This window comes from Anopheles ziemanni, chromosome 2 (assembly GCF_943734765.1).
Source record: "Anopheles ziemanni chromosome 2, idAnoZiCoDA_A2_x.2, whole genome shotgun sequence".
In the NCBI taxonomy this organism is placed as follows: domain Eukaryota; kingdom Metazoa; phylum Arthropoda; class Insecta; order Diptera; family Culicidae; genus Anopheles; species Anopheles ziemanni.
Genome location: NC_080705.1, coordinates 91,197,712 through 91,211,956, shown reverse-complemented (window position 1 = coordinate 91,211,956; position 14,245 = coordinate 91,197,712). Strand labels below are relative to the sequence as shown.

At 45.8% G+C, this 14,245-nt stretch overlaps 1 protein-coding gene across 1 annotated transcript in view; it reads left to right on the top strand.

Annotated features, from left to right (window-relative positions):
* The window catches only part of LOC131283151 (uncharacterized), a 54,820-nt gene that overhangs the window by 7,279 nt on the left and 33,296 nt on the right, over positions 1–14,245 (top strand). The window contains exon 2 of the mRNA XM_058312729.1: positions 5,145–5,918. Within this exon, the coding sequence (XP_058168712.1) occupies positions 5,383–5,918 (536 nt within the window). The 5' untranslated portion in view covers positions 5,145–5,382. The remainder of the gene's footprint in view (positions 1–5,144; positions 5,919–14,245) is intronic.

Here is a 14,245-nt window from a genome sequence, read left to right as displayed (position 1 = left end):
GGTGAAGATGGCATTCGTGTACGTCTCGCATTCACACTGCAGTTCGTTGGCTCGGTAGTTGGCGGCCTCCGATGTCGCCGTCTGGAAGAAGATGCGTAACGTCGGGCTGCCCCCAGGTCGTCCACTTTCGGCCAGACGGTGAGAAAACTGCACGGTGAAGTGTATTGTTTACATGACTTTACATGCAAATGATTTTGCCGGCGTGCATTACGCAACGGTTTGGCAATGGGTTTTGTCGATGATGGTGGCTCCCATGTGGTGTCTGACGTTGCGTGAGATGCGGTGGAGGTTTGTTGACCAGCAGGGCTATCCAATGGCTAGGCCTGGTCAGACTTCGACGGCTTATTGAAGAGATGAAATCTGACATTGTCATTAATTAAGCCAAGCGCCGTTTGCTCGCTTAACGAGGTAGCACTTTCTATTACGTCGATTACTTCGTGAGTAATAGTAACCCTTACGGATGAGTTTTAATTTCATACAGTGATTCCCTTTTTTGGAAGACTTTCGTCAAGGAATACCGTCAACAGGCGCGATCGATCTTGACCCAATCCAGTCCGATCTTTTCCGATAAAACCCCGCCAATCCTGCGAGACATGACGCCTTCCAGGGGCCTGAGGTGAATAAACTCCAGACGCCTTTTTATGGGACTAGTTTTGCGATAATATCCTGCTCGTTGTCTGCAAGAACCTCAGTTATCATCCTGTGAACGAGTTTTGTAGATCGAACGAGAGCGATTCTCATTAGTCCAAGTGTTGCCTGAGGAGGTTATGTCATCGGGAGTTACTTTTAGACCTACTGCTAGTTCGCTCGAAATGTATTTTACGATCCACAAACTGGATTTCTTGATGTTGCTGGATAATGTTCGGTTCGTTTGGATAATAATGTCAGGATAAAATTAATCCGTCGACCTTACGGGAATCGCCACGCTAATGGCGTGTTAATGTGGCGCCAGGCCCGAGAGGTAGTCCTTGAGAATTTTAAAGTGTTTTGACACACTCAGCCCGAAGAGTGAACACGCGGTTCACGAACTACGTCAAGTGGATGTAGGTTTTTGCATAATATGTGACCAGACTTTTTATTTTTGTTAAAAAATTAGGTTTTTAAAATTTGAAACGTAAAAGAAGTCACTGATACGCACCTATACAGCAGTTTTATTCCTCGTGTGTCTTACTACATTTTTTTTCAATTGTAACACAACTTGTTCCACGCCCTAAGGTCAACCGAAGCTGCTCGGTAAGTGTGACCGTAACGGTCACAATGGCTCGGCCCCACGAATGCAAGCGTTGTGCAACGTCCTTTGGCCCGGCTGGCTAGTGACCTGGGCACAGAAGAAGGAACTTGCACGCGCAGAAGCAGCAGCAGGAGCCGATGAAGCGGAGGAACGCAAAGCGGCCAACATAAATCTCATATGACAGGTTAAAAAATTACAGTCTGGCGTTTTGTAGTTGCCTCTTGGTGCAAATACGGCCTGGTTTAGCGGCAGCATACCGGGCACGATTCCCACCGGCGGCGGAGGCGCTACCGGATCGGGTTAGGTCTATTCTAGGTCAAACGAGATACTACACCCCGTCGTGGTGTTCGACGGTTCAGACGGGCCAGGATTGCGTTTGACGCTTTGTTTATCTTTCTCTTCGTGCAGAAGTTCCAAGTTCAGTCACCCTCGGCGACGCTGAACTCTGATCTGAACTGGAGGCAATAATTATCTAATAGCTGCCCGACATTAGAAATTTGAACGGGGATGGATGGTGGAACGAGCCGGCGCTCGTGATCACCTTAAAAAATCGTTCAACCTGAACTTCACACAACGCCTTACCATTTACTCGTTCAGCGAGAAGCACAGGGTGATAGTCTTGAACAAAAAACATCAGTCGATCCTAACCTACCCTTCCCCAGCGGGTCGATATGTAGCTCTAGTTCACGTGCCTCCAGCCCCGGCTCCCCCTCCCTGGCCGGTGGATTTGCCGGAGCGATAGATATGTAGGTTAAGCAGGTGGTTGCCACTTGTGTTGCCGTTCCAAAACACAGCTGATTGCCGCAGGGTGTTTGTGCCGCCATCGGCTCGGAACGCAAAACCATGAAATGGAGCCTCGAGGTGGTGAACGAAACAAAAAACCACAGCATAAACATCATGCCTCAAGACATACCTCAGGGAGGGACACTCAGGTTGATCCGTGTGCGGGAGCACCCTTATGTTTGGATTGGAGTTTTGTGTGCAAAGTTGTGCTACAATTATCACCGATGGTTGGCTTCAGTTGAGGTTTTTTGCAAAAAAGGAAAAGAAACTCAGACCCTCGAATAAAGATTGACCGATAGGACGGCCCCTCGCGCCGTAAATGCAAAACAAAACAATCTCATTCGCAACCGTTAAATTCAAATCACACCCCATTGGGATGGAGTTGATTTCTTGTGACTGAATTTGGTGCGTTTGTGGATGGTTTGACGTACTGCAACCGTTTGACTTGAGGGTACACTGTGGTAGAGATTTAGTCATGGGTAACCTAAAAATCAATCACAATGCCGCTGATAGAAGAGTTTTCACCCAACAGCATACGATCTCCCCAGGCATACGATACTAGGCCCCCGAGGTGTCGGCAACGGGTGCTCAACTATATCGATGATGTTGTGAAATGACTTGAAGCGCCACCCTTTTGAAAGCAAATCACCTCATGATTAACGACGATCGTAATTACATTATATTGTGACCGTAAAGCGTCAAGAGTAGGACCAATGGAGTCACTCTCGCCCTTCCCCCCCGGCCGAAGGTCCAGTTTGAGATCCAGTTTCTTAAGCGATCGTTATCGTGCGCCCATCTCCTGGAGCTCAGAAGCGATCGGACATGGGTGAATTACAGCGTTTTGCACCCTCCCAGCGGCCCAAACCCCAGATTCCCGAGTGGTCATTGTGGCTGTCGAACTTACGGTTTCACTTTACCGCTGCAGGCAATGCGCACACCAACTCCCTGCTCCCGCCCGGGACCTAAGGCGATTGGAACGTTTAATTTTGGAGTGCAAAACAGGTACCCCGATCGATCTGTTCGATCGTTCAAATGATCTCCTTCGTCTGCCCGGTGGCGAGTCTCCACCAGTGTGTGTCTATGTTTGTGGAATAATGGGTAGGGCTACTTGGAGTTTGCCCACGGATCCTGCCGTCTAGGACTGATGAAGCTGTTTGCGAGCTTGCGAAATACCTTACTGACCCGAATTCGCTTCGGGGTTTACAGGTGGAAGGGCGAGCCGTTAGACATTAGGGTGGGAGACCTTAGGAGAGACCCCCGGTACCCATTTGTTGGCGTGATAAAAATACGACCATGGTTGCAGGGTTGGGTAATATTTTCCGAAAACACGCTGAAAAGGCTCCATCGCGGGCTGGAGGTGGTGGTGGGTTTCTTGCTGAGGCCGTTGCACCCTGGACTGCCCCGAGGGCCAACCGGGACAGAACCCGGCTAATGGAGTGATTAGTGAAAGTGATCGCATAAAGTTGGCACGCGCGCTGACATACGGGTCTCCTGGTCAACTTCACTCTGGTTTCGTAGGGAGTCGCCTCCGATCGAGGGTCGCCCAATAAGGGAGCGTGGAGCTCACCCTCGAACACGGCTCGGATGGTCGAGATTGCGCACGAGCTCTAGTGAATACACTGTTGGTCAAGACGACGGCTGCATGGTTTTCATTTCATCTCTCGTCCGCCACAGATTCGACGAGTCGCAGAAATGCGTTGGCTTTTTCGCTGAGAGACGTAGGTGCAGTGATCAGTCGCTGTCTATAGGCTAGCCCGTGTGAGGAGGAACGTCCAAAACGGGGTACTAGAGCGGGTGTCGGGCTTGCGATTTGCAAAAGTCAGTGCACATTGTTGTGGGTCAAGACATATCTGAGGCAACGATGGGAAACATTCAATTGCACTTTGTCCACGGCAGCGTGTATCGGATCAGAAGGTTGGTGTGGAAATTTGGTACCGAGAACATACTAGTACACCGTCAGCGGCGGTCGGCATGGACTAGCATGGGACGTTCAGAGTGCCGCTGTATGTATGTCGCTCCTATTTCTGAGAGTATGCAAACACCGGTGAATGATTGGAGCGTGATCGGGCATAATTTTTATGACCACATGGAAGCTGCCAACCGAGGACAAACTATTACTCTGTTGGTGTTAGGATTTTAGAGTGCATTAGCCTTTCTTGGAAAAGCACACGCGAGGCGTCGTAGCCCAAAACTAGGTCTTCGCTGGAGGGCAACGCATTCAATCATCACCACTTAATCGTAGTAGTAAAAAATATGAATAAATTAAAATTTCCAAAAGTCCTACATTATAAATATGACGTCTTAGCCTTGACGCTACATTTACCGTTGTAAAGTGTGCCCGCTTCATTTTCATATGCATTGAATTTCGGACCTCGGACTCCGTGATCAGTCCCGCCGGGGCGAATGGATGGGCCTCTTTTCGAACGACGCTGGGCACGTTGCGCACTACTTCTGTTTCCGGTTCGGTCGTTCTGAAATTGGTCATCTTTATTGTATGATTAGTGACGGACACGTCCTTGTCCTTCGGTACCAATTAGCGACCAAATGGGGGCGCAACCGGGTCGTACTGGAAGCCAACGATATGGATTTGATGGAGCACCACTAATTGATGACATAATCAGCGCCGCGGAGATGTTCCCCGTGTCATATTTTTCTGTTTGTTTTTTCCTTCCCTTTTTTTATCGTGGGCAGTGTGCCGTGTTTTTTTCTCTAATTCATCAAACGTTTCGTCAAATTCTGTACGAGCTGGATATCATTAATGTGTTCTTGAAGGGAATTAATTATTATCGACATTTTCTGAGTGTCACCATGTTGATTGGTCGACGTTGAAGATGGAGGATTTATTTATTAGTATGCAATTCTTAAAATCCTTTTCCTTTGATGGCAGATCAAGGTAGTCTTCAGGGGTTCTGTCGATGGATTAGGTGGATCAATTCGATATTAGCAACCGGAAGGATTTTTCACTAATTGCTCCCTACCGTTGACTTCCGGATGCGTAAAGGTGGAAGCTGACATTTTATTTGAAATCATAATCATATTTATGTGTTTTTTCTTTGTTTGTCTTGTCACCTGTCGTAACGTCTTTCCTAATTTAATCACTTGTGTTTTGCTTGTTTTGACATTTTTCCAGCCAGTACTGTCAGTGCATTGGATTGATGCGCGTTTGGTAGAGGAGAGAAACCGACTAACGGACCAAGTTGGCTCCAAGTGGCTGCACCGTCACATTTTCGTCACTGACCCCGCCGGCCCGCCTTCCTTCCCCGCGTGGCCTTCGCGCTGTTTAATATGACACATGCCTTGACGTGCGGCGAGTGTCAAAACAGCTTCCCCACCGTTCGGTTTGACGTCTGCGCCGGTGTTGCGGTACCATGCCCCACACCATGTCGTCCACCACGTGGATCGAGGAGCAGCCGGCCCGGTCACCGGTGAGGACACCGCCGGGCCCCCGGAAGCCCACCGTCAGCCGGGACACCGCGGGGTCGACGACGGATGCGTTCAGCAACATCAGCAACGGCCAGGGAAGCGTCGGCTCGGGCCGGTCGGGGGTGCGCCGGTTCGGGGACATCTTCCGGAACCGGTTGCGGATGGCGGGGGCGGCGGCGATGCGGACGTTCAACGAAAGCTTCCCCCAGGAATGCAAGATGCACTCGGACGAGGAGAGCAACGTGCAGACACCCTCACCGAAGACGGGCGGGAAGGGTAGGCGGGCTTTTGGCGAGCTGGTCGATGCGGTGCTGGTGAACGAGCGGGCAGTGGCGGGTGCGCAGAGTCGCCGGGATCGGACCTTCACCGAGCGGAGCAACACTCTGGCCGGAGTCGGTGCAGGTGGAAACGCTGGTGGCCTCCGATCGAGACGCAGTTCGACTATGTTCCGTCAGCGGACAGTACACCGGACGTCGAGTGGGTAAGCGCTTTTTCATCTTTATTTCCTTCCACGGGACGGGTCGTTTATTTAAGTAATTAAGGGTCTCGCCATTTCATGTAGGGTACTTTATCACGTAGCGAGAAAAAATAAAATGATTCAACCGGGGGAAAGGTCAGAAAAGATATTTTAATGGAGAATCCTTTACCTACCCTTTTCCTTCTGTCATGTACTTTTTCTCTCCGTCTTTGTATGCTACTAATTTTTTTTTAAATCTCTACTATTCACACCAAATTATTTCAATTAGCCCTTCGTTAGACTCGGGGTACCTGCATTCCTACCGAAGTTTTACCTCCAAGACGGCCAAGAAGGGCTTCTCCAAGCCTGCGCCTCACTGATTGGCGTCTAGGTCGAAGCCACCCGGACCTCTTGACAACGCCACATGGCGCCCGTCGGCCTCACAAGGGCTCCACGCACGCACGCACGCACGCACGATGGGCTTATTTTCGGGGTGATAAATTGTTACACGAGTGTACTTGGAAGAGTGTATTTGGCTTGGTTGAGGGTACAAAATGAAAAAAAAGGAACGATACTGGGAGGTTGGTGGGCACGATCTCTTCACGGGCCAATTAATTAATAAGCTGCCGTAGGGCATGGGTCGCAGGAAGGACCCACGGTTGGGAGGCATTTAAGCCGCCCCTTCCCCACGAGTGTTTGCGTCGTGGAGGTTAAGGACGGAAGCATGTTTGTATTTACAAAGCGTTCCATTTGGTAGCGCCCCGAACGACGAGGTCTCTTTGGTTGCAGTTCGGTTTGTTGTACGATTAATTGAATAAAAAGCCGGCCAACTGTGGGACGGGAAGAGAGCGAGCCGAGGGGGACCTTGGGTCGTACGGGGGGGTGCGGGTATACAAAACGGCTATGCGATGCCATGCTAATTCCCTGGCTTCCTAGGCACGGCCATCTGGTTTGGTCTGCCGGAGCGATGCAGGATGGATGGATGTGTATTTATGACTATAATAGGTGTGAAATTCCACGGCACGGTACGAGAATTTTGTCCATTCGCGGAAATTCACACGTACGTTGGCTTTGTTTCACTGAAAGCAGGCAGAAAGCGGGAGGGATGCTTAAAGGATCACCGTCTCTTAATGGTTTGTTTTCCATTGTGGTGACAATGGCGACGGGTTGAACTCGAAACCTTGTTTCTATTGATTTTACTTTAATGAGGAAAATTTACAATATTTCATTTTTGGTTTCATTTTGTTTAATTTTATATTTAAAATAAATTCAAATACTTTGATAGTACTATAGTCAACCTTAGCAATATGTTTCTGCACGAGTCTTGAGTATATTAATAAATTTTCCATAGCGACCGTTTTCTCCTCCGAGTAATTAAGCCTTCAAGGGCATCCACATACTTGGATGGCCAGTGGTTGGATACTTGGTCACACATTAAATACGACGCCTCACAATTAACCGATTCACCCTTCCGATGCGATGCTAAACTCCACCATCTTTCGTAGGCTCGCCCGGTTGAATATCGGTCTGCGCCGAAAGCGTGAAGATCAGCTGATGAGTCGCGCTGCACCGAGACAGTGATAGATGAGAGGAGAGAGGAAGGAGAGGGGGCGGGGGATCAAAGTTCCGCCAAAGCGAAGGCCAACTCTCATTCGGCGCCTAAATTAACTAACGGAAAGGACGGAACGGTTTGTCGGTTTGAGGAGTGGGGGAAAATCGGGTGGTGGATAGCCATCGGCCTTTTCGGTGCGAAAAATTGTCCATCCGGAGCTAGTACGTGATCCACTATCTCGGCATGCTGTAGGTATTTAAAAGATTGAAATATCCATCATTCCTTAAGCGTAAACGATCAAATATCGCGAAGATGAATGGCGCGGTTTGAGGTAGTCTTAACGAACGTTAAGCTTTTCCTCGATCTGCTGGTTCGACATTCTTCAGAGATTCCGTGTGACGTCAAATGTGGCACGGGATGCTTCGCGGTCCAATTAGTCGGATGTTGGCAATTTTAATTATGCAAAATGCAAACGAGCCGAAACGAGCGGGGCGAAGGCGATGCATGGCGGAGCTTAAATTTGCACATATTTAATTTTAACGGTTCACTATGGCACGCGCCCGCTTGTGGCGACCTGGAGTCGGCGCTGTTTAGTCATAGTTCAGGTGTGAAAGAGCATCCTAAAAGGGCCACCTTTGTGACCGATTTGCCAAACGTTACCTTAGCAAACCGCCGTCAATGTCAGTGATCGCGCTGCAGAATTTATATATTTTCTGCGAGAAGCGAGACCAAAATAGGATAATCACGATCGTGTCTGACATTCCCGACCGTATCAAGGATACGCCGCCGATCGGTTACATTGGTCAATTTTAAACGAAAACCATGACGAGTGGGCTCAAGAACTCGCGTGGCGCCATACTCGTGCTGCGATCAGCTGGCGAAGTGGAAGGTTGGAAGCTTATAAAACACCAACTTCTGAGTCAAGCATTCGATTTTGGTTCGTTCTATGCAGATCACGAGTCGGTCTATGACTCACCAGCAGTGCTCCCATTGTAAAGAATGGGTTGAAATAGCCCACGAGTGTGAAATTGAAGGTGCTTTTCTGCATGCATTTATTGCATGGTATTGGTTTGTGCTACCGAATTCCTGATCTCAAATGTAACTGATCCGGAACGTTAAGGCGTCAATGTGTTGCCTTGGTATTTGAACATAAAGATAGCTTAACACTGAAGAATGACCTAACATACTCCGTTATTAACTTAGGTTTCCTAAAGTCCATCCCATGGAATATTATAATTTAATATCTCCATTTATTTAAAACTTATTTTAAAACTGGAAAAATATGTTTACTGATTGGTTTGAAACCTATTGAAATGAAAACGAAGACTAATTTTTTTAAATCTTGCACAATTACATTAAATAACCACAATGAGCAAGAATAAATTGGAAACATAAGTAATGTTCATAAAGTGTAACTGTCTAGCAAATAAATTTAACAGATTTGGATAGTTTTATTTGATAATGTTTCAATTCATGCATGTGCTCAATGAATGGGCGTATAAGTAAATTCCATCTGCTTGTTTGAACAGCCATAAGGCATTGTACAAAGGGAGCAATTGAACACTGTGTTTTGTTGATGGTAACAGAGGGTTTTTTCCGTGCCTGCTTTTCGACAAACATTCTCCCATGTGCACTCGGTTACATCATCATACACTTCCTCCACATAATAGCACACTCCAAACGCATCTTTTGAACATCTTGGCACGTTCGGCAAGATACCGGAAAACTGTTCACCCTTCCTGCACCGTAGGAAGCGCCAGCGCCTTCCTCGGGCGGCTCGGAAATTGGTTTCTTTTGTGCAGTTGACAGGCAATCTTTCTTCCCACGGCCAAGAAGTGCACCGATGCAGCAATTGGTGCAGCCGTCGGCGAGAAAGCCTCCAAACAATTTGTAACGATTGTCACCGGCGCAACGTCGACGGAGAAGGCGAAAACGGGAGAAAATTTAAGGTTTCCCAAAAAGCGAACCAACCGTGCTGGCACAAGTATGTGTGGGGTTTGTAAATTTCTCTCCTACACAAGGAGAAACCCACAAGCGGTGGTCGTTTGTTTTTGTCGTGAAAAGACATTTTCAATGTCATCGAAAAGTTTCCCGCCCATCCTTAATGCCGTCTTTTAGCGATCGTAAATCTACTGCCGTTCGAGTCACCGATGCAGAAAATGCTTTTCCTCTGCTCTGCACACTCTGCACTGACTGGTGGAAAGGTGGAAATATCTAAATAAATGGAAATGGAGTGTATTTTCTGTCTCCGGCTTGTAAAGAAAGGCAAGGTGATCAATCTCAGTTCAAAATTGGTCTTGTTGGTTTATTAGAGATTTCTTTTAACGATAAAGTTTTGTTTGAGTATTTTGTTGAGTCTAACAAAGCACTTGTTTTGTAGTGGGAGTAACAAAACTCTGCTTTGTGTTTGCTGACATGGTTTGTATAAAATGCTCATTTGGATTTAATTATACATTTGTGATAATTTTCACTCTCTTCTTACACTTTCTCCACCGCCGGGATGTGGGTTGAAAGTTTGTTACTTTAATCGATCTATTCACCTTCTCCGTGAAGCGTGCGTATTGCGTTGGTGAAAAATAACGCAAAATAGTTGATTTTCATTCATTAGCCATCCGATCGCTGCGTAAGGATAGGATCGAATCGAATGTGGAGCAGCATCGATCAAACCGATCATGATCAGAGCGTGCTCCGACGGAGCATGGTGTCTAATGATGTTTTCACTTCACTGTTTGTACCATTCAATGATGCCATTCCGATGACCTACTCTTCGCAACCGTGAGGCGCAAGTTTCCAAGATCATCCCAAACACGTATCTGCGAACCGACGAGGGGGGGATGGCGAAAAAAAAGTGAAATGTACGTATGGTACAGGAAATATAGTTGGTTCACATCTTACCGGGGCGATCATTGGTGAAAATGCAAGTGCAGATAAAGAAACCGGCTCCACTCGACGCTCCTTGGTTGGGTTTGTGACGGTGATGTTGACCTACAAATTTTGTTGCCTTTGATCGGAGACAGTGGAAGTATCCGGATTCCCGAGTTTGATATCGATAGAAAGAAATGTTAGGAGGAAATCCAAAGTCGAGAAATGCAACCCAGAACCGGGTGGCATATCCGGAGAAACTGGAAAGCTCGGTATTGCAAGTGTTTGTTTCGTTTAAAAGCATGATCAGTGAAAGTGTATGCATTCATTATGAAAGCATTTAGTTTATTGCAATACGTAAGATTGTGAAAAGGAAAAGGAAGTGTATTTTATACTTTAAAAATAAAAAAAAACGTAATAGAATTATGAAAGATATTTATTCATAAATCAATTAAAGCGACCTTTGTTTAGTGAAATACCATACGGACCTCCCATTTTGTATGCTTCATCTCGTAGGGCTTCTAACGCTTCAAGTATCACCGTACCTTTTCCTCCGGTGGAAACCAGGCATGATCCGGAAGGTTCACTTTCCTTTTTACCGTACGTGGTTAGTATTTCAATCCCACGGCAGAAACTATTCCCGTAACGAAAATCGTCTAATGGGGTTTTAGCAGCAAACTGGAGACGAATGATGCAGTTGCTCTCTCCGCCTTTCGACATTTGTTTTTGCATTTGCTTATTTTGTTTTTACGGTGCATGTGCAAGTTGTTCCTTTTAACTCTGTCCGTTGTTACATGTTTTTCAAAATTTTGTCCTCTCGTTATAGGTTGTAAATTCCTACTTCTCTTCAGTATATGAAACCAACTCTTTCCAAAAGCATTCTACTGGGATGAAAACCGACAAAACCAGTCGTTCCTCGCGCGGATTGCTGTGAATGCAATGAGAGTGAAAATTGGAACACTGAACAAACCTTCCTCCCCCGGAGCGGAAGGAAGAAAAACCCACAATCCCGTTTTCACCATCCGGCACTTCTTGCTTCTAACCTTCATTTCCCCTTGCGCTTGCCATTTTCCACTTTCCGCGGTGGACCGGCGGTCGATGACGCGCCCCCGGTTGCCCAGCGCTTGGTCCAAGGAACGTCGCCGTGAACGACGGCAAAAGAAAGGGTTCCAGCTTCTGCTTGCTTTGGCCCGCCTGTCTTCTGCGGTGTCTAGCGTGGCGTGAAAGTGAAGGAGCTTCCAGTGCCGACTGTTGCGTGGGGCCGTTCGGTTGAGGCTCGCAAGCCAAGTGTTGTGATAGGTCGAGTGGAAAATGGCAACATATTGTATCGGTGTATCTAGGACTTCTGTGTGATTGTTTGTTGGACAGTGAAGAACGCTGTTGAATGGTATCGACTTTGAACGGTCGTTTTCTTCCACAAAACCCAACGAATCATCTGTGAGAATTCATGTACATTTGCCAACAACGGATTGTTTCACATTGTTGTGGGTGTGTAATAAAGATTTTCTTGTTTTGTGCCAATCAAAATTGTGTAGTGAGTACATGATGCACTGCATTTCACCCTAGCCGGTGGTTCTGGTTCTGTGAATATCAAAGGAAAAACCTCAACATCAAGTGCCCCGTGTTGTTGGCCTTTGGCTTACACTTCACCGAACAACCAGATCACATCGGTAGTACAACATAGGATGGAAAGTTCAGCTGCGACGGTGCCGTTGAGTTTCTTGCTCGCTTCCTAAGAAATAACGGAAAAAGCAAGCAGTAAGGACACGGAACGGTGTTTGCGTTCGGTGTTTGCGATCCCTCTTCACTGCACTACGGAAATTGCATTCTGTAAGTGAAACCGAACCGAAACGAGAAAGTATCTTGCGCCGGGAGTGAACGCGTGGAATGGAAAAAGAAAAGCGTACACCAACGGGGATGATTGAAGAGGAGAAAAAAAGAGCAAGCTCGAGCGAACCGTTTCCAAGGATGTTGCAGAGAGTGTTTGGAAGAGATATTGGTTCTTGAACTACTTCCTGTTAGGTCAAACGATGTGTGTTAGTTCGTATCTTTTTATTGTTTTAGTCCGTTTCCTTTTGGCGACCTAAAAACGATGTGACGATTAAGAAAAGCTATTCGAGAAGCAGTGATCAGAACTTCAATTCTTGCAACTTTTATGCGTTGTGGTATTTATTAGTTAAAGTTACTCAATCCAAATTTCTCGATGATCAACTTTTCAAATCGTGACCATATTTCGCCTACTTTCGTTTTTTATAGCAGAATGTTTTTGTTTTACTTGGATTTGAAAACAGAGGGTAAGACACGTAAGCTATTGATTAATACTAGCTACATCCGGAATTAACTGGCTACTTCTAATTTGCCTTGATGAAAGCATTCGTCAAACGTGTTGCGGTTGCTTAATAATTAGCAATGAATTCTTTCTTGCTATTTGGTCGTGATGAGAAAAAAAAAACAAACAATCAAACGAGACTCAATCTCCTCCAGAACTGGTCCCTCGCAGCAGGCAATGACACTCGAGTTCGGCGGCCTTGCCGGGCGACCCACCTCGCGCTCGACATCGTGCTCAGGATCGCTAGGAATGATCCTCGCCTTTCGAAAACATGTGTGTTGCGTAAGCTACACTCCGTCCACCGGTTTTGGGATCTAAAATATGCAAATCTAACGCCTCTCTCGAATCGATCGATATTATTTTATTAATACGTGTTGCTCTTTTTTCTGTGAGCCGATCGACATATCTAATAGTTTGCGGATTTCGCGGCCAACCAGGCCAGCCAGTGCGCGAGTGACCGCTGCACGATGGAGCGAAGCCGGGATAAAAATCAAAAATTCATTTTTGGATTTCAGAAAAAAGAGACATGTTTTCTTAAACTACAAGATGAAACTAAGAAATGACCCAAAAACTAGAGCCTCTGCTCTTCCAGGTTCTGAGAAACAGCCTCTCAAAGTCAAGATTTGTGAAAATATTGCGTGAAAAATTGAAAAAAATCCATCAATTTTGAAGGTCTGTAACTCCTATAATAATGGTCGGAATCGGATTCCAAGCACAGTTTTGGAAAGGTTTATTATCAAGCTTTAAAATTATTGACAGTTTAAGCTAATTGAAATTGAATGTCACAAAATATTAAGCATTGTTTCGCAAAACTCCCGGAAAATTTTTCAATTTTCTGTTTTTAACCTTATGCCATCGCTAAGGATTGCGAAAGATTGTAATATGATGCATACCCACTTATAGCCTAGAATGTTTTGTAACAATAAATGATAGTTTTTTTTGCGCATACGCGCGCATCTTTACGTTATTCTGTACTTTAGATGTGAAGCTTATAGTTTATCAGCTACTAGGCGCCTCCATCATGCCATATGCAGCATCATGTGTGGTAAGAAATATGAATTCTCATTCAATGCATTCAAATTTGAAATTCTCATTCAATGAAAAATGTGAAGCAGGGTAGTGATTGAACATCACATAAAAGGGGAAAGACAAGCCAAGTCACTGGCAAAGAATGAAACTTGGTTTGGTTTGCTTTGAATGTATCAGGTCGCTTTTACTTGTTCTACAGCTCACAAACCCATTTTTTTATACCCAAAATTCCTCGGAATAATGTACCCTACACTAAAATAATAAATAATAATAAATGTACCCTACACTAACACTTTGTTCTGTTTGTACCCTTACCTGTAAAAGCCGTGAATTTTGGGTAGATATACCTGTCACTCTTTTTCTACCCTAATGGTAAAACGCCGCTAATTGTGGGTGGATAACTCATAGAAGTGAACACAAATATTTGATAATATTTGCTTTTGAAAACAATATACCCTAACCATACAGTAACAGCTAAGGTAGATGTTAAAATTTTGACCTTCGAACGGCATACCATAGCGGTATGCATTTGAAAAGATACATATATAACATACGTTCGTTTATAAAAACATCATTCAA